Source organism: Drosophila miranda, chromosome 4 (genome assembly GCF_003369915.1).
Source record: "Drosophila miranda strain MSH22 chromosome 4, D.miranda_PacBio2.1, whole genome shotgun sequence".
NCBI classification, from domain to species: domain Eukaryota; kingdom Metazoa; phylum Arthropoda; class Insecta; order Diptera; family Drosophilidae; genus Drosophila; species Drosophila miranda.
In genome coordinates, this window is record NC_046677.1 from 27,712,995 (window position 1) to 27,736,488 (window position 23,494).

Here is a 23,494-nt window from a genome sequence, read left to right on the forward strand (position 1 = left end):
TCATGCCGTTTGAGACGGCTTGAGCCCGAGTATCCAATAACAAAATACACGCCGTGTGTAGACACAGCTGTGCGATCGCTTGTTGGATTTATTGAATATATCCTCAATGTCATTATCGCTGTTCACATAAAGCATATATGCATAATAGTATTCCTCCTCAGCTTCATTTTATTATTAATGACTTGTGACAAATCTAAAAATCTTATTTTAATCTACACTGTAACTACTGCTTTAACCAACTGGAAAATGCATAAAAGCAGAGGCTGATGAAGCTGAAGCTAACCAGAGAATTGAAGGTGCCCGCACCGTTGCCAGCATTGCCCAGATCCAGTTTGGCGGCCAGGTCCTCGGGCACATCCAAGTAGACACGCTCCACGCCAAATCCGAATATAAGCTTACGCAGCTTGTCTACATCCACATAGTCACCGTCGGAGGACCAGATGGTCAGTGTGCTCTCGTTGGTCTCGTTGACAGCGGCCACCAGTTTGTGAAGCTGCTCTTCGCTATTGGCCGCTATGCCCGCACGGACCGGAAAAGTAATGCCCTGGCCCGTGGACAGCACATTGTTGAAGGCGAGCGTCTCGACCATTGCGTCGCACTGATCTTGGGTGTATTCGCCCTCGCGGAATTCGGCTCCCCAGTTGGTGGTCCACCCGATGGAGAGGACTGCCTGCTTGTACCGCATGCAACCGGCAAAGAACCGATTCGGATCTACGGGCACGGTCTTATTCTGGTCCACGGGGCCACTGATAATGTCAGCATTGATCCAAATGGGATAGGACATCTGCAGAAGAGATCATTTGATTGCTAATAATTGCCAGATGAAATGATTCCCTTAGCTTACACTTGGTATGGTCGCATCGAGGATGTCCAAGGAGCCCTCGAACACATCTATGGACTTGAAATCCAGCTTGACTCCCTTCTCGTTGCCCTCGTGAAGGTCGTTAAAGTCTTTGATCTGATTCAGGAATGCCTGTAACGTCAAGTCGGAGACATTTGCCGGCGGATGAGCCATCACGGGCATATCGTCGCCGTCGCCGTCGCCGCCGGAAAGCTTTCCCAGCACAATGTCCGCCTCAATGAACTCAATGTCACCTTTGAAGAGTTGCTAACGTCACGATAAAAGTACACACTTCACAAACAATGTGGGCTCTCACCAGCCAAGGCCTCGTCGAGCAACTGCTGACTGTTGACCGCATGAGCCCATCGGATGGCGGTCAGATTGGCCGCCCTGATTATGGTCTTGCCCATGTCCTGATCCTGCAGCACCACTATACCAAGAGGCAGATCGGCAACTTGTGTTCCCTCCAGTCCCTCCACACGATAGTACTGATAATGGCTGGCATTCAGAGCCGCGCCATTGATTTTGGACACGAGCGCTTCAGGTGTTCCATGGAGGCAAAACAACGAAAAGCGAATGGAATTAAATATTCAATAATTGAAGAACAATTGAAAATGGGGGGAAGCGCAAAGAGTGCATAGATAAGCATGCGTTTCGTTTCCTCCTTACCTTCTTTTTGTTCAATTCAATAATCGCACACACGCAGACAGACACAAATGGGATGTGTGTATTTGTGGGAAAATTATATTTAATTGTTTAATGGAATGGATGGTATCTGGAACTGAACACTCTACCCACAGAAATATGTTTCTTTTAATGTGATTCTGATGGCAAAAGAAACAAAGCGCAGATGCCAGAATGGGCGGGCGAATGATTGAAGTTCAAAATGCGAATTACATTACCAAGCAGCAGGCATAATACCGACAATGAACTCTGGTCTAGAGCGGCGGCAATGGACTTGAATAACATTTTAGCTTTTAATCAGCTGCCGAAGAATATGCAGAATAGCACTACCCTTGGAAATCGTTGAAGAACTAACTAACAAGACGATAAAGGTAACTTAATTTAGTTTGCAGCTTATCTGGGGATCATTTGATTGCGAATTATGCCTGATAATTGTTCCTCAAGTGCTTTAATCTAATCCACCTAGGTTCGTTAAAGGTGAAAACCGTTAATTATAGATAAATTCAGGGGTAAATGTTTTTATATTCATAATTTATAATATAATATTTAATATTTAAAAATCGCCACTTTTAAATGTCTTGGCAACTCTCCTTTATGGTATTTATGGCATTTTGCTCTTGATATTTCCTTCGACGCGTTAGGTATTCATGCATTGACTTGAACGTATATTTACGGTTTATCGGTATATGATGGTATATTTAATCTATCGTTAGTACAAAAAACCTTAGCAGAGTGACCATTTACGGTATATTTTATACTTTTGGGTATATTTTGAAATCGTTTTTTGTAACTTATAGAATTGCAATATTTTTTATATATATTCGTTCTATAAAAATATTTGTTCGTAATAGAAAAGTTCGACAGAATATACATTTTTGGGTATATAATGGTATATTTGATCAATATTTGGGTGTATTACGTTATATTCAATATCGGACTTAAATATATTTAAATTTTATCATAAGAAACAGTACCAAAATGCCAAGGAAAATGACACTGACGAAAAGGAATGCAGTGATAAGTGTAAACGATAAAATTTTTTATATTACTGTTTTGTTAAATTTTTTAGCGGTATATTTTGACGGTATATTTTTAAAATGTGTCGATATATTTTGGTATGTTTCTGAGGTATATCTTTTCGATAGCTATTCTTCATAATATCATCGTGTTGTTGTTTTGCAGGGGTAAATTTTTTTTCTTACATTTTTTTTAAGTGATATTTAAAAATGACTTAATCTTAAGAATATATAAACATAAACCTTTTTTTTTTTTTTTTTGGCACGTGAATATTAGTTGTAAGCATACGGCAGCAGCCAAGTGAAACACCAAGCAACGGCTTCTGCAGAAAATCGAATAGAAAATTTGTGAAAAAGAAAATTCTCGAGAGCATGTGTGGCTGGAGGCAACATCAACAAATTGCTGGGCAATTGACAGTCCATTTTTAATATTAAGGGAGCAGGCAGGCAACAGGCCAAGAGGCGGAGGAAAATCGGATGGTGGGTGGAGTCGCAAGAGAATCCTGAACGCACTCTGGCCAGCGGAGTCTCAGGTGGTGGTGTAAACAAATTTTCCCGGCGTTTGTACAGTCCCACAAACAAACAAACACACACAGGCACAGACTCAGACACACACACACAGACAGCACTCGCATATATACGGATTATAAACAATGACGGCTCAAACGGTTTACCAGAAAGTCGTCAGACTGTCCCTTCGCTCGGCCGTAAATCTGTCCAAGCGGCGCCTGGATGAGCTGAGCTCTGGGATCGGAGAGCTGCGCCAGCTGCTGTCATGTGTGGTGTGCTGCCAACTGCTGGTGGATCCATATGTTCCGAAGGGGAAGCACTGCCATCACTATGTGTGCCGGCTGTGCATAAGAGGACGCAAGCGGCTGATGTCGCGGTGCAGGCAGTGCGAAGACTGCTCCGATTTCAAGACCTACGAGGAGAACCGTCTAATGGCCATACAGTTGCTCTGCTACAAGACGCTCTGTGTCCATCTGCTGCAGTCTTCGATGTTCACCCAGCTAGCTGGACAGTTTCCGGATTTGAGCCATGTGGCACAGTTTCCACGCATCAGGCTGCCGCCCATGACAACGCAGGAGTTCATCAGGGAAGGGACCAACTATGATGATATACGGGACACATTTCTGCCACAGCCGGATCTGCCCTTCCTGAAGAATCTTCCCTTATCTCTGCCTGCGGAGACTCCGCCCACCACTGCGGCCACAACTCCCGAGCTGCCGTACGAGCAAAACCTTCCCGAGCAACTGTCCATCACGGACATTGAAATAGAGGCAGCCGCCACAGCAGAGCAGTCTCAATTTTCACATCCGCTGCCCCTAATGCCGACAGGGTCGCGGATGGGTCTAATGGCCGTCCAGCCGCCGTTCATTCTGAACGAAGGCTCCCTGAGCACTGAAGCCGGCTACACGGAGAACAGCTGGAACGAGCTGGAGCAGGTGGATCTATCGGATGCAGTCTCTATGTCCAGCTTCCCCAACAACACAACGGGCTATGCCATGACCTATGTAGTGCCCACGGCTGCATCGACTCCCTTCGAAGCGCATCCCCCGGGTGCGCTCCAAATTGGTCAAGTGGTGAGAATAGAAGCGACCCCACAGCCAGCTCTGTTGGCCATAACGACAGCTGAGGTTGAGCTGTTCCCCTCCCAAAAGAGAAAGATAGCCCAGCTGGATATGGAGCAGGAGCAGGAGCTGCAAAACCAGGCGGTAGCCCCAGCGAGCGTTAGCCAGTTGGTGCTCCAGCAGGAGCAGGAGCTGCAAAACCAGGCGGTAGCCCCAGCGAGCGTTAGCCAGTTGGTGCTCCAGCAGGAGGCATGTCTGGAGAATGTGAGCCATGACACAGCATACCTGCAGAATATCATCCAGGATGAGGCATACCTGGAGAATGTCAGCCAGGAGGAGGGATACCTGGAGACCGTGAGCCAGGAATCATTTTTGGAGAGTGTCAGCCAGCTTGTAAATCCGGAGATTGTCAGCCAGGAGAAATCACAAGAGATGGTCCACCAGGATACCATTCAGGAAAGTGTCTACCAGGAGAAATCTCAAGAGATGGTCCACCAGGATACCATGCAGGAAAGTGTCTACCAGGAGATTTCTCAAGAGATTTCCAGACAGGATGTAGTGCAGGAAAGTGCCAGCCAGGATACATCTGCAGAGAGTGTCACCGAGGAAATATACAAAGAGATTGTCATTGAAGAGGTATACCAGGAGAGTGCCAGCCAGGAGGCTGGCACGCAGGAGCAGAGTGTCATCAAGGAGATATATCAGGAGATTGTGAGACCCTCCGCATCTCAAGAGAGTGAGAGCAAGAAGACGTCGAAGGAGGAGAGTGTTGCCGAGGAGATATATCAAGAGATTGTCAGATCCTCCCCATCTCAAGAGAGTGCCAGCAAGAAGACGTCGAAGGAGGAGAGTGTTGCCGAGGAGATATATCAAGAGATTGTGAGACCCTCCGCATCTCAAGAGAGTGAGAGCAAGAAGACGTCGAAGGAGGAGAGTGTTGCCGAGGAGATATATCAAGAGATTGTCAGATCCTCCGCATCTCAAGAGAGTGCCAGCAAGAAGACGTCGAAGGAGGAGAGTGTTGCCGAGGAGAGATATCAAGATGTTGCCACACCCTCCGCATCTCAAGAGAGTGCCAGCAAGAAGACGTCGAAGGAGGAGAGTGTTGCCGAGGAGAGATATCAAGATGTTGCCACACCCTCCGCATCTCAAGAGAGTGCCAGCAAGAAGACGTCGAAGAAGGAGAGTGTTGCCGAGGAGAGATATCAAGATGTTGCCACACCCAACAAGAAGGCATCGCAGGAGAAGGATGTCGTCGAGGAGGTTGCCAGGACCTGTGAGGAGTTTTCGGAGGAGGAGAGGCTTACCGAGGAGCTATATCAAGAGATTGCCAGAACCTCAGCACCTCAAGAGACTTCCAGCCAGGCGACATCGCAAGAGAATGCCAGCTCGGATGAGTCATATGAAGAGGTGACCTCCTCAGAGGAAGAACTGAGTTCCAGCCAGGAGTACACACCAACCACCACCACCAAGGGCAAGAAGAAAGACACGAAAATTAATCCTGCTAGTTCAAAGCGCTCCTGCGCCATAACCGAGCACCCTTTCAAATTTAAAGCAAATAAAGCTCCGTCACCGACACGCATTCAAGGACCAGTTTCTAATCCTGTGCCTGTACCTGTGCCTGTGCCTGTCCCTGTCCCTGCCAAACTTTCTTCCACCAAAACGTCTGTTAAATCCTCCGCAAAGACAACTACTAAGAGTACTACGACGGGATCATCTCGTAGGAGTGCAGGAAAGACGAAGGAAAAGCCACCGAAGCCCATATGCCGTTGCGGAACCTCTGGAGTGGCTGTCAACCCCAAAACGACCTGTCGCAATACCCGCTGCCCCTGCTACAGGTCCGGCAATACTTGTACAAATTGTCACTGCGTTGGTTGTCAAAATCCGCATAAGACGGACTTCCTCGATTCCGATGACGATGACGAAGAATTGGAATTGGAAAACTTGGAGCCCCCATCACTCCCCAATCCCCAGAGCGAGAAAAAGTCTACAACAACAACAGAAACACCAACAGCAGCAACAACAGCAAAGGCAATAGCAACACCAACAGCAAAGGCAACCTCAACAAAGGAGGTAAATGCCGAAAAGGCTGCTAGTTCCCAAGGCGGTATAAGTTTAGTGCCCCTTTGCAATCTTCAACAGTCCCAACATCCTTTGGTTATCGTTCAGAACGAGAATGGGGAATATCAAGGTAAGATTATGATCCTTTTGGGTTCGATTGAGGTTCGATTCGATCATCTTTTAATTCTCTCATTCGCTGTGTCTTTCAGGTTTCAACATCTTCCAAGGCACCGTACCGATTGATCCTGCCACGGTTGGCTTTCTGCGTGTCCAGCTGCAGAATAACGACCCCAAAAGCAAGGTTCCTCAGTATGCGTACGTGATGCCACATCCTACACTTATGGCTTCGGATGTTGCACCTCCGCCAGCGCCAGCGCCAGCGCCAGCTCCCGAGCCAAAACCAAAGCCAAAGACCGTTTCAGTTGAGCAGCCGCCTGCAAAGAAATTCAAGCCTGCCATCAAAAGGAGTGCTCGTCTACGTGGTTTTGCCCCACGCAATACCATTGATGAGCTGGTCAGTGGTGGCTCCTCCGCCATTAGCAATTCTGCCGCTGGCGACAGATTGTCGGCCACTGACAATGCCCATTCACTGTTCGAGGAGATCATGTCGGGCTCTGATGGTTTATAAGAAACGGGCGGGATATTGATAAAACTTTTTTTTTAGCACGTTCTTGTATATATGTAAATACCCCGTTGCAAGGGGTATACTGTGTGAAGTCTAGTTTTGTATCAGATATCCAGATATTTGTTATCTGCTGTAACGGTTACCCTAAGGACGCGGGCACATTCTAGCTGAATGCGGAGTTGAAAACTCAGAAAGCTCGCCAATATAAGCTCAGCTTTGTTTGATCGATCAAGCATGTTTTTTATTGTATAAACATGTAATTACACAAATAGAAACGGTGTAATTGGGCTGATTATCTTGAAAAAGATAATTTTTCATACAATCCACCCGATTCCACCAAAAGATTCGCCAATTGGCAAAAAATATAACTATGCAACATTGCGTTGAGATAGTTCTTAAACTGAAATAATAGTTTAATAGAAACCGATGATAGCTGCTTAAAAAAGCTCAGAGCAGCCTCTTTATTTCTGTTCCGCTTTCCGCTCATCTTTCAGCTAGAGCGTGCGCGAGCTCTAAAAGGGTATACTGTATCTGTATCACATGTCCTGATATCTTTAATCTGTTTTATTTACCCTGGAAAGGGGGTAAACTGTCCAAATCAAGCTCTGTATCACATGTCTTGATATTTGCAAGGATGAATGCTTTCATTTTAATGTATTTATTCTCCCAATTGTTTCAGCGTTTAAAATACGCAAATCCACTCAATTTGTTTGGTTCCTGCCACAATTTGTAGGTGCTTTTCAACTTTGTGTATACGGTAAGGTTCGAATCCCTTACCATACTATGCAGAATTTCATCTAGCATTAAGCGATGCAAATGTACATAATATGTATGCACCCCATAGGGAGATCGCCTTAGGGGCCGGTCTTTGTGTGCCGCTCAGAAATATCTTTCTGAGGCTCCCATCTCGTAATGCTTATAGCAATGAATAATGTTTGTACAGCAATCGTTGGCAGCCGCCAATAAGATCTAAATTTTTAAGATAAGGGCAAAGCAATAGTAATACATGCACCAAAAATGTTCTTTTTCGTTCAACGAACAACGAATGGTAAAATATTGTAATGCTTTGCTCCAACTGCGGCTGCTGTTAGCCCAAAAACAAAACAAAAACCCTTTTTTTTCATAGCTTAGGTACAATTTTTTTTCATAGCTTAAGTGAAATTTTTTTCATAATTTAAGTAAAATTTTTTTCATAGCTTAAATAAAATTTTTTTTCATAGATTAAGAAACTTTTTTTGAGCATGAATTTTTTTTGAGCACGTGAAACTAAATAAAAACTAAGCCATATAATATGTAATGCATAACATATAAATTCAAAATATGCGAAACCAATATATGTATGTAAAATATTTATGAAAGCAACACATGAGTCTTTTTGGAATAGGACTGGGAACAGCTTGGAGTGGAGGCAGGGAGTCCGATGAACCTCTCTCTCGCGGCATCTGTCAAAGTGCCAGACCGTTTCCGGGCTGCTCGGCTCGGCTCTCTGTGCTCATTTGTGGTGTCGTCGCTCACAGATTACTCACTCAATCTCAATTCAGAGTTCAATCAGCCGCTCCGCTCCGTTCCGAGAGTCGCCCTTAGATAAGCTAAGCTGTGATGCTGCTGCTGTCTGCCTGCTGCTACTGGCTCATCACTATCTCTTGATTAACAACTCAGTGCGTGTTTGTCCCGAGTCAAGTCGAGTACACTGTCCGAGTACTGAGTGCCGAGTGGAGGCTGGCGCGTTTCCTCTTAATTTCTCACTGATACTGATAAGCAAAAGTTCAAGACAATCTAGAAATGATGAAGCCACTGATAGGGTTTTTGCTCGTTGGATTGCTGATGTGCCAGGCACAGACCCAGCCCCAGGATGTCGACGGTGAGTGCTGTGCTTGTCCCTTGTGCTTCATCTGCCACTTGTGACCTTTGTCCATGCTTTGAAGCAGCTATCGTCGAGCATGAAGCAGGCGAAACGGATGAAGAACATAACATTGAGGCGACCCAGAATCGCATGGCTGCGCAGGTGGAGGCGGTTCTCGAACACTTCAAGCAGTCGGATCCGTTGGGCCTGCCTGGCGTGCCCATACCCGATCCTATAGACGTGCCCGATGTCAAGAAGAACATGGGCTTTGGCAATCTGGATATGAAGGAGGTGAAGGCCTACGGTCTGTCCAAGTTCCGCATAGACACCGTGGATGCGGACCTAAAGTCGATGAAGGTGAAAGCAAATCAAACTAAATCGAAGAGAAATCCGTACAACACTTATCTTTGCAGATTAAGGGTGGCGTTCAATTGGATGAGATGTTGGTTAAGGGCAAGTACAATCTGGCCAGCTGGATCTCACGTGCCCAGGGACCCTTTACGGTGATCCTCAAGAATGTGTATGCAGAGGCCACGGCCTTCCTGGCTGTGGAACGTGACGGCCACCTAACCACAGATCGCATCAAGATAGACATTACCTTCAGGGACATGGCTATGGATTTCCAAAACCTTGGTTTCATGGGATCCCTCTTCCAGGGCATGGTCAACTCTGCCCCCAATCTGGTATTTGATGCGATGAAGCCATTTATGCTGCAGGAGGCCGACAAGCAGCTGCGCAGCGAGATCGATACAATGATCAAAACGAGCATGGGAGATCGCCGTCTGCCGAACTCCATCACGCCCTTGGACAGCGCCATTGCTGAGGGCCGTAAGGTGGTGCGCCAGATGGGCTACGATCCGTATCATCTACCGGACATGAATCGCACTATGGGAGTGTTTAGCGTGCAGCTATCGCACACCTGGATCCACGGCATCTCCAGCTTCTATCGTGTCGGCAACATAACGGCTCTCATGGCCAATAAGACGGTGTCGCTGGTGTTTCAGGTGGGCACCCAGCAGGTGACTGGAGCCGGCCAATGGGAGATGGGGCTAGGCATGATGACCCGTGTCGGTCACGTACAGTTTACTGTGCAACATATTCGCGCCACTGTGGGCGTCAGTCAGTCCCTGGACACCCGACAGCGTCCGCAGATCACCGACCTCCAGTTCGACATGGGCAATATCCAAGTGAGATGCGATGGCGCCGGCACCTTGGACTATGTGATGGAGTTTGCGGTGAATGTGGTGCCCAATTTGCTGCGCTACCAGATCATGGATGCCATCGAGAATCCCGTCAAGCAGCGGGTTCAGGAGAAATTCAACACCATCGATGTGGAGCAAGCCATCAAGCAGCTGGCTCACAAGTACGAAACGGAAGGCAGCAACTTTACTTTCGATTTTAAAATTTAAAAAGCGGTTTCCTTTAGAAATCAATATAATATCTGCAATTGAATAAAGATTTATATCCCTTTCAACTGAACAATCGGGAATCACAAGTCTAATCTGCACAGGGCTATCTACATTGAATGCAGATTGGAGAGTGTAGAGTGCAGACTGTAGAGTGGAATGTCCTCCTCCCTAGGGCTCTTTAATGGTGAAGCAGAGCAACTGCAGTCTCATATTCCGCTTCACACGCTCCAGGATCTCGTCTGCCTTGCGCTTCTGTTCGACATTGAGCGGAGGATTGATCGCCTCCAGTGCCTCCATGAAGTAGTTTCTGTAGAAAGTACAAATTGAAATGAATGCCAGGTAAATCTGAATCAAGGGGAACACTCACTTGGCTGTCTCATTCGCATAGCCTTCGAGGGCATCCCTCAGTAGGCGGATGTCCACGTGAGCCTGTATGGCACCTGTAAAGCTGAATCGCTGCACGCAGCTCATTAGTCGAGCCAGCTCCTCGGATATGGTCTGAACAATGGACTCCAGGATGGGGCGTAGCAGGGCTGGGGAGATGCTGTAGATCTCCGAGTAGACGCCGACGAGGTTATCGCAGCATTCATGGGCATAGGGTCGCAGCTGACCAATCTCCATCTCATGATCCCACTGAAAGCGACCCAGGTACATCGACGGCTCAATGGTGCCCACCAGCGGATCGCCCTTGTGCTCCACATACTCATCCAGCAGGTTGGTGAACAGCTGGTTCACCGTATAGCGCGACGTCTCAATAGCCAGTGTCGGCAAGGGATAGCCGTAGCGAACGAACACGTCTCCGATGTGGGGGAAAAAGCTCTTGTTGCAGTAGGCATAATTGGCCAGGCAACAGAGCATACGCTGCTCCCAGGTGACCGCTGCTCCACCACTGGCTACAGAGTCCAGCTGCTGGGCATTGGGAAAGCCCAACAGCTGGGAGACGTTGTGCGTGGGCGTCTCCTCGTCGTGGGACTGAAAGGCCAGCTCCTCAATAACCGCACTGAAGGTGGAGAGAAACTCCTGGAGGCGCTGCGACACCTCACGCTGTCCATCCGACTGCGGCTCAAGCAGATTTCCCTCCCGGGACTCTGGCTGCATGCAAACCGACTGCACCTCATCCAGCGTTTCCACGAGAAGTGCCTCCAGGGCGGCGGGCAGAATGGTTGCACCGGGATAATCTTCTACGCCGAACTCCCAGGTCTCCTGGCTGCCCAGCTTCTTGCAACGGTCTGTGGAGCGTTTGAAGATGATGGAGAAACAGAAGAGCCGGACCTCGTCGATAAGTTTCTGAATGATGTCCAGGGCATCGGAGGGCAAATCCAGGCCAATTAGGGTGGCATAGGCAATTCTCGTATAGCGAAGACATTGAGGAATCCACGGGAGGAACTGATGTGTGGCCGAGGCGGAGCCAATCGACCAGCTCAGGCCGCTGGACTGGCGCAATGCACGCTGATCACCGGCTATGAGTATGGCCAGTCGCAGGTACACGCAAAATTTCTCAATCGCGTTGAGAATCATTTTCTTGAAATCACCCGGCTTTGGATCGTGGGGACCCCGGAGCTCTCCTGTGAAGTAAAGCTGGCCCAGACGCCACAAATCCGGCAACTGAGAAGCGGCAATGTCGCAGAGCTCCTCGCAAAAGTTGACACGACTTGGCGCCTGGCTGGGATCACGATCACGATCACGGTCACGACTCTTGGACTTCTCCGGCGTGCCGGCTGCATCTTTGTTGGCATGCTGCTCGAATGTTTGCCGGAAAGTAGCCTCCAGATACTTGGCTCTGGCCTCAATGGCATCCCATGCAGGATCTATGTTCCGCAGCTTATCTCCAATGGGCGTGCCACTCTGCTGGAGCTCCAGGCTGGTCAAGGCCTTTATTAACTTCTTCTGCTGGTCCACGCTTTGAGGCATCTTGACCACCTTCTCGTGAAGCTGCTTCCGTATGGAAAGAATACGTTGATCGACCTCTTCCAGCACCTTCCGGAATATGGGAATCTCAGTCTTGCCAAACAGGTTCTTGGCGCGTGAGTAGTCATTGACCACTATGTCATATTCGCCCGCCTTTGCTCGCCGATCCACCGCATTAGGCAGGCAGAAGAGAAACTTGTGCCTGGACAGAGCGAACAAGACGGATCGGGTGGAGTCTGCCTTCTCCTTACGCACCAAGACATCTGTGAAGATCTTCTGCGACTCGGTAATTGAGTCTGAAAAGAGAAAAGGAAGGCTTTAGAATCACAATCGTGCCAGAGACACTTCACTCTCACTCTCTATGGACGCTTCCAGAATGTTCAGCGGTTCGGTTCCATGCAGTTTGAGATCCTCTTGCAGCTTGTCCCGTATATTCATCAGCGTGTCCAGCTGGTCAATGACAGAGCCCGCATTTGATTTGAGGAACGACAACTGTCCCTCCTTCTGACTCTCCACCTTACGCTTCAGATATGCCAAGCCTGCCTTGAGGTCTTCAAAGGATGTGGCCAAATGATTTTCCAGCAGGAACCAGGAAGGCGAAAAGTGCTCCTGCGATAGATCGCCACAGGCCTCGGGAAACAAATCTCGCAGATCTTCTGGGATCTTCTGTTCATTGCCTTCGATGGATAGCCCCAGAGGATCCTCCTGCGTTAGCCCCGACTGAGTCAGGGTTCGTCTTCCCCAGGCAAAGTTTTGGGAAGGCGACTCTTCAATCCATACAGCAGACTCCTTCAGCGGACCGATGGTTTCGTGATAGGCACGGAACTGAACTGTCGACGTACCCACTCCGCCGCTTAGAGTGGTCACAATGATGTCACCCTTGCCCTTGGCCGGGCCGGTGCGTGCTATAATTTTGTTGGACGATTTCCATTCCGCAGACAGCAGACAGTCGGAGCCGCAAATCTTTAAACCTGGAAAAAGTGGGAAGTTACGATAAAACCAGCTCGATGTGGTGGTGTCGATGCCCGTCTACGCCTACCAATTAGGTCTTGCACTCGAGTGCCCAGAAATTCGCCTCGAATGATGACGCGAGTACCAGGAGGACCCTCTTTTGGAGACAGTCCTGTTACCACCGGTTGTGGGGCCATGGTGAGCTATATGACCGGTGGAAGCGGCTTAAAATTTGGCAAGAAAAACGCCAAAGGAAATAAACTTCCAAAGTTTTATTGTAGCTCAGTGTTAACTAATCCCTAAGGACAGTGTTGCAAAGCTTCAATTTGTTTGTTTATATTTGTTTGTTTGAATCGATGTTACTGATGTTTTCTGTTTTTAGTTAGAGAATTTAAAAAAATACAAGATTAAGGTCTTGTAATCTTAACTGAATATCTTTTCAGAAGCTGCAGGAACACTAAATCTTAGTTTGCCACTAATTTGGGGCGAATAATATATGACTAAAAACATCGATTTCGGAGCAAAAACATCGATGTCAGCACTTACATCAAAACATCTCCAGCTCTAGAAACAGCTGAAGAAGTCCGCTGCTGAAGAAAAATGGATGACGTCGCCACAGCACAAAGCGAGAATGAGAATTTACGGAAAATTCGCAACCGCCTGATGCAATGGGAGTCCAAGACCGATCCCCTGGCGGCGCTCAGTGTCCAGCAAGAGGAACATTTGGATGTCTTCGCAAATCTGTGGCGAGACAGCGGACCATCGGTAAGTGGGCTTGTCGCAAGTGCGAACAAATTGATAAGACTCATCTTTGTTGATAGTTGCCGGTAGCGACCACTTCTACGACAGCAGAGCCATCAGACGAGGCGAACACAGAGGGCGCGCCAACAAAGAGTACTGACGATATAGAGCTGCCTGCCGAGGGCCTTCAGAACACCAACGATTTCCTGCTCTGGTTTGTAGACGTCAACGCTGAGATCGAGCAACGTGGCGATGCGGTTTATCACAAATATCTGCAGCAGTTGGAGCAGCGCAAGGCGGAGTGCTCCCACATGCTTGGCCAAATCTCGGTAGCCATGGATCGTTTGGGGGCCCTCTCCGACGAGTACGAGTTTGTGTCGCAAAAGACGAGTGCCTTGAACACGGCCAGCGAACAGTTAATCGATGAGCAGGAGAAGCTCCAGGATCTGAGCAATGAAATTCAACGACGTTTGCATTATTTCAGTCAAGTTGAGCTGCTGAATCAACGACTTCAAAGTCCTACGTTATCGGTAGCCAGCGAAGCGTTCCGGGAATGCTTAAATAAAATTGATGAATGCTTGAACTACATAGAGGAAAATGTAAGACTTTAAACCCAGCCCACTTTAAGCTCATCTTCAGCAAGCTACATGTTTATTTGCACCCTATTCTAGCCCAAATTTAAAGACGCCGCCACCTACAATGTGAAGTATAGACAATGCTTGGCAAAGGCCTCTGGCCTGGTGCGAAACTATGTCACCAGCGTGATCAATCAGGCCACGGAGGCTACACTGCATCCCAAGAATAGCGCAACTGATTCATCTAGCGCCCTGCAAGCACCGGATGCTGCCTTCGCCTTGTATTATGGGAAATATCAAACAGCAGCAGCGAAGGTTAAACGAGTGGTCCAACTGATTGAGACTCGTCTGGAGCACAGCAACGACTATACCCAGCTAATGACCGACTTGCAGCAGCATTACTTGGCTCAGCGTGCCAGTGTGATGTCGCCAGCAGTGAACCTTTCGATACAGAATGTTAAAACGGCCCACAAAGGAGACCATTGCTCGTTGACGCGGAGTGCATGCGGATTTCTCGTGCATGTGTGTCAGGACGAGCAGCGTTTGTTTTACCAGTTCTTTAGCACAGGCGCGCCACACCTGACGTGAGTTTGTCTAAATTAGAACCGATTCAGGATTAATCATGTCCTTGTTTTTAGCGTTTATCTAGAAGGCTTGTGTACTATTCTTTATGATACATTGCGGCCCTTCATCATACACATTAATCATTTGGAAACGCTGGCCGAGATCTGCTCTATCTTGCGCATTGAAATGCTTGAAGAGCATGTTCAACAAAATCGTATGTTAATGCGAAATACTTTGTAATATTTGATAATATGTCAACAATCTTTTTATCTACAAGCTTCCGCCCTGGAGGCCTTTGCCACCATTGCTCATCAATTACTGCAGGATGTGCAGGAGCGTTTGGTATTCCGTGCACATTTGTATCTACAGTCGGACATTCAGAACTTTAATCCTTCATCGGGCGACCTGGCCTATCCCGAGAAGCTGGAAATGATGGAGGTATAACCCTTGTTCTATACACTTAACCGATTTAACTATTTAATAATTCAATATAAACAATTTGTAGAGCATTGCGTTATCTCTTCAAGAGCCTACTCCTTTGCGCAGATCGGATTCGCGCGCCTCCTTTATTTCCAGTGTATCGAGTGTTTTAGAAACAGAAAGCGTTGATAATTCCTACAGAATCAAGCAAATGAGTATGCATCGAAGGAATAGAAGAGGTAGATGTAAATTGAACAATCAAAATAATTCTTTCAGATTCCCCCGCTGATTTGCATGGAATGTGGTACCCGACTGTTCGCCGCACCTTAGTCTGCCTCTCCCGCTTGTATCGCTGCGTTGATCGACCCATTTTCCAAGGCCTTTCACAGGAGGCTCTAAAGCTCTGCATCCAAAGTGTCTCCTATGCCGGTGGCAAAATTGGAGCTGCCAAGACGCCAATCGACGGAGAACTCTTCGAAATCAAACATCTGCTGATCCTTAGGGAACAGATTGCTCCATTCCGAGTGGATTTCACTGTAAAGGAAACATCTTTGGACTTTAGTAAAGTCAAGACCGCTGCCTTTGGACTGCTGCAGAAGCGGAAACAGCTCTTCTCCATGGGCAGCAACAATGCTTTGCTCGAATTCCTGCTAGAGGGCACACCACAGATAAAAGAGCATTTGCTTGACTCTCGTAAGGAGGTAGACCGTCAGCTGAAGACAGTTTGCGAGAAGTACATCAGAGATGCTGTGAATATGTTAATCGGCCCCTTAATCACATTCCTGGACAAGACACAGAGTCTGCTGGCACAAGCGGCCTCCACAACAGCCTCAACGCCGGAGTCTTCGTCCCCAAAGGCAAGCTACGTTCTGAGGCAGAGCCCCTGGGCGAGTCCCCAGCAGATAAGCAGTATCATTCAAGAAACGCAGCGCATGATCAAGGCCAAGCTGGCAGTGCTCCAGCGAGCCATGCAACTCTACCTGAGCAATCGTGATACGGAATTCATAATCTTTCGCCCCATACGTGTAAGTGTCCTAAAGTCGAGAATAAGTAAAAAAAAAAATGTATTTAAAATCTTTTAACCCTTTAGAACAATATCATACAATCGTTTGTTAAACTGGAGCAATTACTGACCACAAACGGCTACTCTACAGATGATATGATCATCACGAGCTGCCCGTCTGCGGAACAGGTATCCATCTTGCTTTCCAGTGCCAGTATTTTGGCTGCAGAGGGAGTGGCAAGTTTTGCAGCGGCAGCAGCACGAAAAATCAGCACCTCGTCCTCAATAGAAGGTGGAACAGCAGGTGGCAGAAAACTGAGCACAATGTCCAACAAAGCCGAGCTGTTGCAAGAGTCCAAGGCAGAGGAACTGGAGGCCGTTAGATCAGAAGCAGCGCCAGCTCCAGCGGAGAGTACGCCTTCAGAGAATGTAGTGGCGGAATTAGCAGTGCCAACATCCACGCAGGCCAGCTCAGAATAGTTTGCAATGTATCCCCTATGTAACTTATATGTATATCTATTTATCTAGCTAAGCCATGTAATATATTTATATGTTTAAGAGCTGCATAAGAGTGGTGTCTTGCAGCCTGTTGTGGTTTATCCTTTCCAAAAAAACAAAATGTAGAATTAACATTGATTTATTTTTGCTAAACCACGTAGAATGTGACGAAGTCGAAGTAAATTATCAACAAAACATTACGAGAACAATAACAATATGCAAATAGTTCGAATATTCTCTAATAGTAATTGGGGCAGATTCCTTGCTTTGCTGCTGGTCAAGTGATGGATATGTCGAGTTGTACTCGCAAGATTCTGTAACTAGGACAGCGAACACTTGTCCTTGGCATTTGATTGCTGCCCGCCCACAGTAACACCCGGTGCGTTGTTCGGGGCTGGTGTCTGGCGGTTACGATCCAGTTCCGCAGCGTCATCCTGTTCCATTATTGATAAGGCTAGCGCCCGTGCCAGAGCCTCGTCTTCAGTCTGAAGCAAAATATAGTTTGGAATTGGTTAGTTTCAGGCAACGAAACTATGGTTCTATTTTAATGATGACTTACCATATTTCCCTGTATATTTTGAACTTGTGTGGCCTGCACTGGTCTTGGTCTGGGATTTGAGTTGAACAGGTTGTTTGCTGGCTTATTCTGACGACGACTTTCCGCTGCTTTAGCCGCATTGGATCGTGCGTCAGTGGATGACTTGAATATAGATTGAAAAACTCCACTGGCTCCACTGGGCGCTGCTGGCGTGGGCTCATTTGGCCTGCATTCGTGGTCGCTGGTATGACGGTGACGTAGACAGAAATTCAAGTGGCACTGTGTACATTTCACAGGAATGAGTTCCTTGCGTTTACAACCTTTGGCATTGCAGCGATTTGTATAGATTTTCTTGCTCTCCGATTTGCATTGCTTGTCAATGTGTTGGCCAACTGTTAGGTCAGGTTCCACGCCAGGCGCTGTGGGCACTGGCTCATGACAGAGCGGACAGATGGGCACTTGGACATTTTTCTTGTACGCCCCGGCACAATTGTGACGATCGTAGTTGTAGTGGGAGGCGCAAAATACCTTGTCGCATGAGTCACACTTGACAGGTAGGAAATCTATGAATAAATTTACGAAATTAATTGAATTAATGGTCTGTCTTTACTTCCTGGTTGGAGGTTTTTGCTTCTCACCCAATCTGTTGCATGTCTGCTCGCTGCAGTGCTGGCCCAAATGTGGAAACTCCATAGTGTTCTCGTGGCGTCTACTGTCGAGTTGAAAATATACCTTCTCACAGGTTGCAGCTGCTTTTATTGCCTTTACCCAATCAAAGAAAACTTCCAGAAAATTGTCGAGTTTTATCAATAATGACTAAACAGAAATATAAATTGTAAAAATATCGGCATGATAAACAGGGTAGCTTTACACAAAATATCGGTACTTTTGTGCGATATACGGAACGAATTCGGCGGTCATACCTTTATTTTTAAAAACCAACTCGAATGGGAAATAAAGTAGGCTGGCTTTTTGGTTGTCATTCCGTCTTGTTTGACGCCCGTATCAAAGACTTTTTTATTCAGACTCCTGTGATATCAAATTGGATTAATTTTGTTTCACAATTTCGGCACGCCCCTTTTTTCAGTCCGTATAAAGTAAAAAAATCTGTGGCATTACAATTTTAAAGATAAGAGAAAATCAAAAACTCAGAATCATAGAGAAAGACCATATCACCCATTCCGAAATACTCCAAGCTAAAATTCAAATTTATTTAATAAATTTTAATGAAATATAATTTTTTGCAATTATATCCCAGAAACTTTTCAACATTTTCGTAGCTGTTCCTAGCAGCTAGCGCAGGCGGTATAATCAAGCGTTCACTATGCTTAAATCCTTGGTTATCCGAAGTTCGATAAAATGAAGAGCCGGAAACTCGAGTTTCTCGGACTGTGAGTAGTTGAGCGGAAATTTATAATCAGATTATTGAACCACTATTTACATCTATACATATTTACAAATTTATTTGTTTGAAATGCTCTCTTTGTCATGATACAAAATGTTTTAATAGGAATATATATATAAATACATAAATATACCAACAACAATTAAGGAAAAATATTTTCCCAACAATAATGGTATACATTTCAATTTGGAAATCGTTAATAAAGTCTTCTTCACTTTAATTAAATTTCTGGATTCATTTTGCGTAGTTTTAAATAATACCGAATATGTGTGAATAATGAGAATACGAAGCTTTAGATCTGCTATTGCCATTTTGCTTTGTTTTAGCAATATAAAAGCATAATTACTGTGTATATAAAGAATAAAGAGATAACGTTAGTGCGAATGCATCGATAGTAAAAGTTTAACTTTCTGAGAGGAATTGAAATCTTTTGCTTGGAAATACAAACAGCAGCTGCAGATTGCTAGACAAGTGCTGAAGGCGAAATATAGCTCCAAGTCTTTAGATCAAGAACAAATTTGGTCCCGCTGAAAAAATGTTCATAGCGCGCTTGGCTGTAGGCTCTTGACAGTTTTTGGAAATGCATTGAGAAAAGGTTGTGAATAAAAGTTAAACGATTTCACGGGCAAACGGAGCAAACGCCTCCCAATAGCTGACGATCTAGAATGCAAAATGGTTCGTTTTTTGATAAGCGGATGGTCAAATATTTTTTTATATTCACCTGTTGCTGATGTGCCATTTGGTCTTCTATATATTTGATAATATTTGCTTTAAAGTCTTTCACTCTGGTCAATTCGAAGCGCTCCATTTCACGCTTAATTTCCGCCGATATGTCATCAAAATGCTGCTGACAGCGTTGTACCTTTCCTTGCCACTGTAAAGCGCAGAATGTCATACGATTTCAACAAGGAAACATTAAACTTATTATGCAGACCCACCTCATCCACTTCTAACTGGGCCTGATCCAACTTATCCGCACGATTGGCCAACTCAAAGCGGCCACGATTCTCTCGTCGCTTGGACAACTGCATTTGAGCATATTGCCAGTTTTGAAAAGACTTGACACGCTCGTGGAAAATGCATTTAATGGCACCAAACAAGCCCAAGTAATCCTTGATAAACTCGGCGAGAATAAAGAAATCAGAGTTGGCTTGCTCAGAGCGCAGAAGTTCCATTTTCTCCTCCACATCCGCCAGATTAGACAGGGCACGCGACAGTCCAGTGTGTTCCTCGCAAGTGCTAAGCATTGCAGCGGATTTGGCCACCAAGCCGGTTAGTGCAGAAAGTTCCCGTCGTGAGGTGACCAGAGACTTCATTGCATTATGCAGCTTTTGAAGGTTCGCATCCAAATTCTCCACCTCAGTGATCTTGTCGTCAAACCAGGGATCATTCTCATCCATTTTATAGGTAATTTTGTTCACAGTTTCGCCCACTTTATTAAACAAGCGAATCACACCGGCGCCACTCAGAGCCGAGGTGTTAACGGCGCGCGGCAGATCCTGATCGCTTTCCAGAAAATTCATGAAATCCAAGTCCACACGCAGTATAGGGTGCTGTGCGGTGCGGTGGACAAAGCGTTCCAGCGCTGCACGTCGAATTTCTACCCACTCCTGGTTCATTGGAGTGCCCGGCTCACTCTGCTGTGGACTAATCTTCACCTTAGTACTGCCTATTATGTTCTTCGATGGGGCTGGGGGTATTATCCGTCCCACCCGCATGTATTTTCCGACCAGCAGATCATGTATGCCAAGGAAATCACTGAAGCGTCGCAAAGTGCTGAAGTCTGTCCGCTTGAACTTGGGAATGTTAGTTTTGGTCGTCACTCTAGTCATTAGGGAAAGCCGATAAGTAACATAAACAGAATCAATAGTATGCAATTCCATGATAAGCCAGTGGGGCGGCGTGACTCACTTGTAGGCCAAATATGAGCCCATGCCATCGCCAATCTTCTGGGGGTCAGATACAACAATTTTTATAAAGAAGTCTCCATCGTCCGTCAAAACTTCTTGCAGCGGCTGTAATTCAGAGAGAGAAGAGACAATTCAATTGATGATAAGCACACAAACAACAACATGGCTGTGTGCTGGTGGGCGGCTCTAATGACGTTGTCAACGCCAAACAAAGCACAGCAACAGTCTCTGGTTGATAAAGCAAGCAAAATGGAGAGCGCCGCCCCAAAAATTAAACCTAATTTAATAGGCATCCTGTTGGGCGTACGCTCTGATTTGACTTACATGCACATCCCCAATGCTACTGGGACTCATGGCTGATACGAATAAATCATTTTCGTTCTCCAAAGTAACGCTGCCGGGCGCTGGGACTTCTTCCTCGTCATCGGATGCCGATTCAGCACCATTATTAATGTCCACTTCAGCGAATTCTCTTTTGTGTTCGGGACTTTCCACTTCCATGCTAATTGTCAATGCAGCGTTTTTCTGTTTGTTAATAATCAGAAAAACTCCTTTAAGTTTACTTCTTGCCTAAAAGCTTTAATTTTTCGACTGCAGCAGTGTGACGTCCGACCCCCCAGAAATATACCGAAACATACCGTCTTATTTTAAAAATATACCGTAAATATACTGACGAATTCAAGTTCTATTTTACATATTCTTCGCTTTTGATATTCCGTCGAATATTACTAGCTATATAGAACATTTAGCCATGCCCACATAGCTGTATACGATTAATGAATCAATTTTCTTTTTGACTGGCTTATTTTAAATACTTGCTTTTATTGGATTTTGTCTAAAAAATGAGTTTCGTATTGCTCAATTTAGATATTGGAGCGCCTTAACCGCTTGGAAGAGAGCAAAAAGAGCCGTTCGGCCATCAATACTATCGACTGGGTGCGAGTGGTGCGCGCCAATTAGAAATTATTTGAACGAAAGCAAAAAGGATGAATAGGATTTAAATGCAATCCATTGGAATAAATGACGTACTTACGATTTGAGAGCGAAAATTTAAAAAATCCTGCGTATGGACGCCTATAGCCTTTGTTCTTAAATATACCTTTGAAAGTGAAATTTAATAGATAGATGATATATTTCCAAATATGTACATTTAAAAGTAGGCCAGAGGGCAATAGCCTGTACAATATTTTTAGATCAGATACTTAATATGTATCTCCTCTTGTATATCCTTTTGTTGACAAACTAGTCTCGCCACTCAATATGAGATATAAGATATAATATTTAAAGATAAAACTCTTTATGAGGGTCATACATATATCAGACAGATTTGAAAGTAACTTTCCTAAATTTGTAATATATGTATACTTATGAACTCAATTAATATTAAAGAACTTTTTTTAAAACGATCAAATATAACATAGATTAAATGCTGTATTGCTTTGATTTTATTAATATGAAAACTCCTGCTTATTTCAGACTAAGCAAACTTAGCTTGGTGCCACTTGATTGGTCGATATCCAGGATATAAACGAAGAGACTTGCACATAAACTGACGGAGAGTTGGCCTGGCCGCAGGGCAGCTTGCCCCAGGAAACTATACCAATAAGGACATTGCCTTGGACCAAAGGACCTCCAGAGTCCGAGGTGCAGATGCTGACGCCGCCAGTAAGTGGACCAGTGCATAGATTCGTTGAATGAACATCGCTTCCTTTAGTGCCCAAAGCAGCTTCACACGAGGCCAAACTGATGATTGGCAGACTATTGGCTACTTGGAGTGTTGAGGGATATGAAGCCGTATTGGTTGTACTGGTGCTTCCCCAGCCATATAAGCTGGCCGTACCCGTTGGCACCTGGCCAGATGCGGGAAGGCTAACAGGAGCCACTGCAGCTGACCACATAAACGCTGTCGGAGTGTAAATCAAACCAATGTCGTAGGGCACAGTCCCCCCGGTGTACAAATCGTTGACTACGAAGTAGGTAATGGTGCGCTTTTGGGTTGTACTAGCCGTTCCCGCCACTGCAATGCTTCCTGCGACCAAAGTGCTTCCCAGCACTTGAGCGCTGTTCGTCAGGCAATGGGCGGCCGTCACCAGCCAGTTGGTATTCAGGATGCTGGCGGCACAATAGTGAGTTCCTTGGTACTGCATGGACACGGCGTAGGGAGCACTATTTGCGGCTGCCGCCACACCTCCCACAACACGACCATTTGGATCTGCAGCCATCGCACATGCCTGGCGAAGGCCAAGGGCCAGGAGTAGGTAACACGCGACAAGACAAGAGCGTGACATTGTTTGCTGTCCGTAGGTTTCGTAGAACTGTTTACATCTACCTTTATCACGGTCCGTTTAAATTGAAACGAGATACGAATTTTCAAGAAGATAAGGGTTTCAATTAACTTTCATGTTTTCGAGATAAGCGTTTATTATAATTAAGATTAAGTGACTCCCAAGCAGTGGCACTTGACGTGGTATATCCAGCCATTCGCCTAGACGAATGCGCAGAAAAGTTCAAGTGGAATCTATCTCAAGATGTTGAATTCCAAACATAGTCCACGGCTCGGATATTCTTGTCGAACAGCAGTCGGCCGAAGCTGTTCCTCTGGCTGAAGATGATGTACATAGTTCTTGTGTGGGATGCAGGAGACTCCGTCCTTGGCCAGCTGGTAGTGGGTGGAGCAGGCACAGGTCATGCGCCGTCTACCGCGCTGGTCCAAGCCCAGGAGGGAGCAGCCCCCGTTATTGAGCTTTCACGCATTCGCCCTTTCGCTTGTCGTTGACACCAGCAGCGAAGTGATGTATGTACGTCATGCCCGAATGGACGAGGCTGCGGTTCTCGCTCGTCGTCTTGCGCACCCGCTCAATGTCCCGCTGCACATAGGAGCCATTGAGAAAGGCCCGGAAGATGCACTTGGTCTTCTGGTCAGTCCAGTAG

General features: G+C 46.2%; 8 protein-coding genes across 12 annotated transcripts; 3 read left to right on the forward strand and 5 right to left on the reverse strand.

Annotated features, from left to right (window-relative positions):
- Positions 1–127: 127 nt before the first annotated feature.
- LOC108162711 (protein FAM151B) lies at positions 128–1,868 on the reverse strand. Of its 2 annotated transcripts, none has more exons than XM_017297571.2 (4): positions 1,744–1,868; positions 1,158–1,379; positions 845–1,095; positions 128–784 (listed from the first exon to the last, which is right to left on the reverse strand). In XM_017297571.2, exons 1-4 carry the CDS (start codon positions 1,808–1,810, stop codon positions 224–226), a joined length of 1,101 nt encoding a protein of 366 aa, XP_017153060.1. In that variant the 5' UTR covers positions 1,811–1,868; the 3' UTR covers positions 128–223. The 2 variants fall into 2 exon arrangements, with proteins under 2 accessions (XP_017153060.1, XP_017153061.1); XM_017297572.2 differs by lacking the exon at positions 1,744–1,868 and adding an exon at positions 1,511–1,724.
- Positions 1,869–2,686: 818 nt separating this feature from the next.
- On the forward strand, positions 2,687–7,204 carry LOC108163249 (E3 ubiquitin-protein ligase msl-2). Of its 3 annotated transcripts, none has more exons than XM_017298416.2 (3): positions 2,687–2,709; positions 2,819–6,303; positions 6,383–7,204. In XM_017298416.2, the coding sequence occupies exons 2-3, from the start codon at positions 3,195–3,197 to the stop codon at positions 6,799–6,801; spliced, it is 3,528 nt and encodes a 1,175-aa protein (XP_017153905.1). In that variant the 5' UTR covers positions 2,687–2,709; positions 2,819–3,194; the 3' UTR covers positions 6,802–7,204. The 3 variants fall into 3 exon arrangements, with proteins under 3 accessions (XP_017153905.1, XP_017153906.1, XP_017153904.1); XM_017298417.2 differs by lacking the exon at positions 2,687–2,709 and having other exon boundaries at positions 2,724–5,060; positions 5,145–6,303; XM_017298415.2 differs by lacking the exon at positions 2,687–2,709 and having other exon boundaries at positions 2,725–6,303.
- Positions 7,205–8,454: 1,250 nt separating this feature from the next.
- Positions 8,455–10,120, forward strand: LOC108161808. 2 transcript variants are annotated; one of them, XM_017296167.2, is made up of 3 exons: positions 8,455–8,659; positions 8,724–8,998; positions 9,055–10,120. In XM_017296167.2, exons 1-3 carry the CDS (start codon positions 8,581–8,583, stop codon positions 10,048–10,050), a joined length of 1,350 nt encoding a protein of 449 aa, XP_017151656.1. In that variant the 5' UTR covers positions 8,455–8,580; the 3' UTR covers positions 10,051–10,120. The 2 variants fall into 2 exon arrangements, with proteins under 2 accessions (XP_017151656.1, XP_017151657.1); XM_017296168.2 differs by having other exon boundaries at positions 8,458–8,659; positions 8,727–8,998.
- Positions 10,058–13,227, reverse strand: LOC108161804 (exocyst complex component 2). The gene is made up of 4 exons (XM_017296160.2): positions 12,998–13,227; positions 12,315–12,929; positions 10,418–12,254; positions 10,058–10,357 (listed from the first exon to the last, which is right to left on the reverse strand). The coding sequence occupies exons 1-4, from the start codon at positions 13,104–13,106 to the stop codon at positions 10,219–10,221; spliced, it is 2,700 nt and encodes an 899-aa protein (XP_017151649.1). The 5' UTR covers positions 13,107–13,227; the 3' UTR covers positions 10,058–10,218.
- A 110-nt stretch (positions 13,228–13,337) lies between these two features.
- On the forward strand, positions 13,338–16,922 carry LOC108161803 (conserved oligomeric Golgi complex subunit 3). The gene is made up of 8 exons (XM_017296159.2): positions 13,338–13,674; positions 13,731–14,249; positions 14,322–14,809; positions 14,864–15,003; positions 15,067–15,227; positions 15,295–15,424; positions 15,486–16,234; positions 16,300–16,922. The coding sequence occupies exons 1-8, from the start codon at positions 13,510–13,512 to the stop codon at positions 16,690–16,692; spliced, it is 2,745 nt and encodes a 914-aa protein (XP_017151648.1). The 5' UTR covers positions 13,338–13,509; the 3' UTR covers positions 16,693–16,922.
- Positions 16,834–18,082, reverse strand: LOC108161811 (AN1-type zinc finger protein 2A). Its single transcript, XM_017296170.2, has 3 exons — positions 17,887–18,082; positions 17,270–17,811; positions 16,834–17,195 (listed from the first exon to the last, which is right to left on the reverse strand). Exons 1-3 carry the CDS (start codon positions 17,939–17,941, stop codon positions 17,031–17,033), a joined length of 762 nt encoding a protein of 253 aa, XP_017151659.1. The 5' UTR covers positions 17,942–18,082; the 3' UTR covers positions 16,834–17,030.
- Positions 18,083–18,684: 602 nt separating this feature from the next.
- On the reverse strand, positions 18,685–21,181 carry LOC108161807 (sorting nexin-2). Its single transcript, XM_017296166.2, has 5 exons — positions 20,888–21,181; positions 20,565–20,668; positions 19,592–20,477; positions 19,375–19,527; positions 18,685–19,313 (listed from the first exon to the last, which is right to left on the reverse strand). Exons 1-5 carry the CDS (start codon positions 21,062–21,064, stop codon positions 19,263–19,265), a joined length of 1,371 nt encoding a protein of 456 aa, XP_017151655.1. The 5' UTR covers positions 21,065–21,181; the 3' UTR covers positions 18,685–19,262.
- An 804-nt stretch (positions 21,182–21,985) lies between these two features.
- Positions 21,986–22,895, reverse strand: LOC108161809 (cationic trypsin). The gene has a single exon (XM_017296169.2). The coding sequence runs from the start codon at positions 22,849–22,851 to the stop codon at positions 22,051–22,053; it is 801 nt and encodes a 266-aa protein (XP_017151658.1). The 5' UTR covers positions 22,852–22,895; the 3' UTR covers positions 21,986–22,050.
- Positions 22,896–23,494: the final 599 nt, after the last annotated feature.

Coding starts and splice junctions, on each gene's coding strand:
- LOC108163249 (XM_017298416.2), top strand. CDS start 3,195: ATGACGGCTCAAACGGTTTACCAGAAAGTCGTCAGACTGTCCCTTCGC. Junction 6,304..6,382: donor CGAGAATGGGGAATATCAAG/GTAAGATTATGA, acceptor TGTGTCTTTCAG/GTTTCAACATCTTCCAAGGC.
- LOC108161809 (XM_017296169.2), bottom strand. CDS start 22,851: ATGTCACGCTCTTGTCTTGTCGCGTGTTACCTACTCCTGGCCCTTGGC.
- LOC108161803 (XM_017296159.2), top strand. CDS start 13,510: ATGGATGACGTCGCCACAGCACAAAGCGAGAATGAGAATTTACGGAAA. Junction 14,250..14,321: donor TGAACTACATAGAGGAAAAT/GTAAGACTTTAA, acceptor ACCCTATTCTAG/CCCAAATTTAAAGACGCCGC. Junction 14,810..14,863: donor ACAGGCGCGCCACACCTGAC/GTGAGTTTGTCT, acceptor CCTTGTTTTTAG/CGTTTATCTAGAAGGCTTGT.
- LOC108161807 (XM_017296166.2), bottom strand. CDS start 21,064: ATGGAAGTGGAAAGTCCCGAACACAAAAGAGAATTCGCTGAAGTGGAC. Junction 19,528..19,591: donor CCCAGTTAGAAGTGGATGAG/GTGGGTCTGCAT, acceptor TGCGCTTTACAG/TGGCAAGGAAAGGTACAACG. Junction 19,314..19,374: donor AAATGGCACATCAGCAACAG/GTGAATATAAAA, acceptor TTTGCATTCTAG/ATCGTCAGCTATTGGGAGGC.
- LOC108161808 (XM_017296167.2), top strand. CDS start 8,581: ATGATGAAGCCACTGATAGGGTTTTTGCTCGTTGGATTGCTGATGTGC. Junction 8,660..8,723: donor CCAGCCCCAGGATGTCGACG/GTGAGTGCTGTG, acceptor CATGCTTTGAAG/CAGCTATCGTCGAGCATGAA. Junction 8,999..9,054: donor CGGACCTAAAGTCGATGAAG/GTGAAAGCAAAT, acceptor TTATCTTTGCAG/ATTAAGGGTGGCGTTCAATT.
- LOC108161804 (XM_017296160.2), bottom strand. CDS start 13,106: ATGGCCCCACAACCGGTGGTAACAGGACTGTCTCCAAAAGAGGGTCCT. Junction 12,930..12,997: donor TCGAGTGCAAGACCTAATTG/GTAGGCGTAGAC, acceptor CACTTTTTCCAG/GTTTAAAGATTTGCGGCTCC. Junction 10,358..10,417: donor TATGCGAATGAGACAGCCAA/GTGAGTGTTCCC, acceptor TACTTTCTACAG/AAACTACTTCATGGAGGCAC.
- LOC108162711 (XM_017297571.2), bottom strand. CDS start 1,810: ATGTTATTCAAGTCCATTGCCGCCGCTCTAGACCAGAGTTCATTGTCG. Junction 1,380..1,743: donor GGTATTATGCCTGCTGCTTG/GTAATGTAATTC, acceptor GAACACCTGAAG/CGCTCGTGTCCAAAATCAAT. Junction 1,096..1,157: donor GCTCGACGAGGCCTTGGCTG/GTGAGAGCCCAC, acceptor AACTCTTCAAAG/GTGACATTGAGTTCATTGAG.
- LOC108161811 (XM_017296170.2), bottom strand. CDS start 17,941: ATGGAGTTTCCACATTTGGGCCAGCACTGCAGCGAGCAGACATGCAAC. Junction 17,812..17,886: donor GCAGACATGCAACAGATTGG/GTGAGAAGCAAA, acceptor ATTTATTCATAG/ATTTCCTACCTGTCAAGTGT. Junction 17,196..17,269: donor AAAATATACAGGGAAATATG/GTAAGTCATCAT, acceptor ATTTTGCTTCAG/ACTGAAGACGAGGCTCTGGC.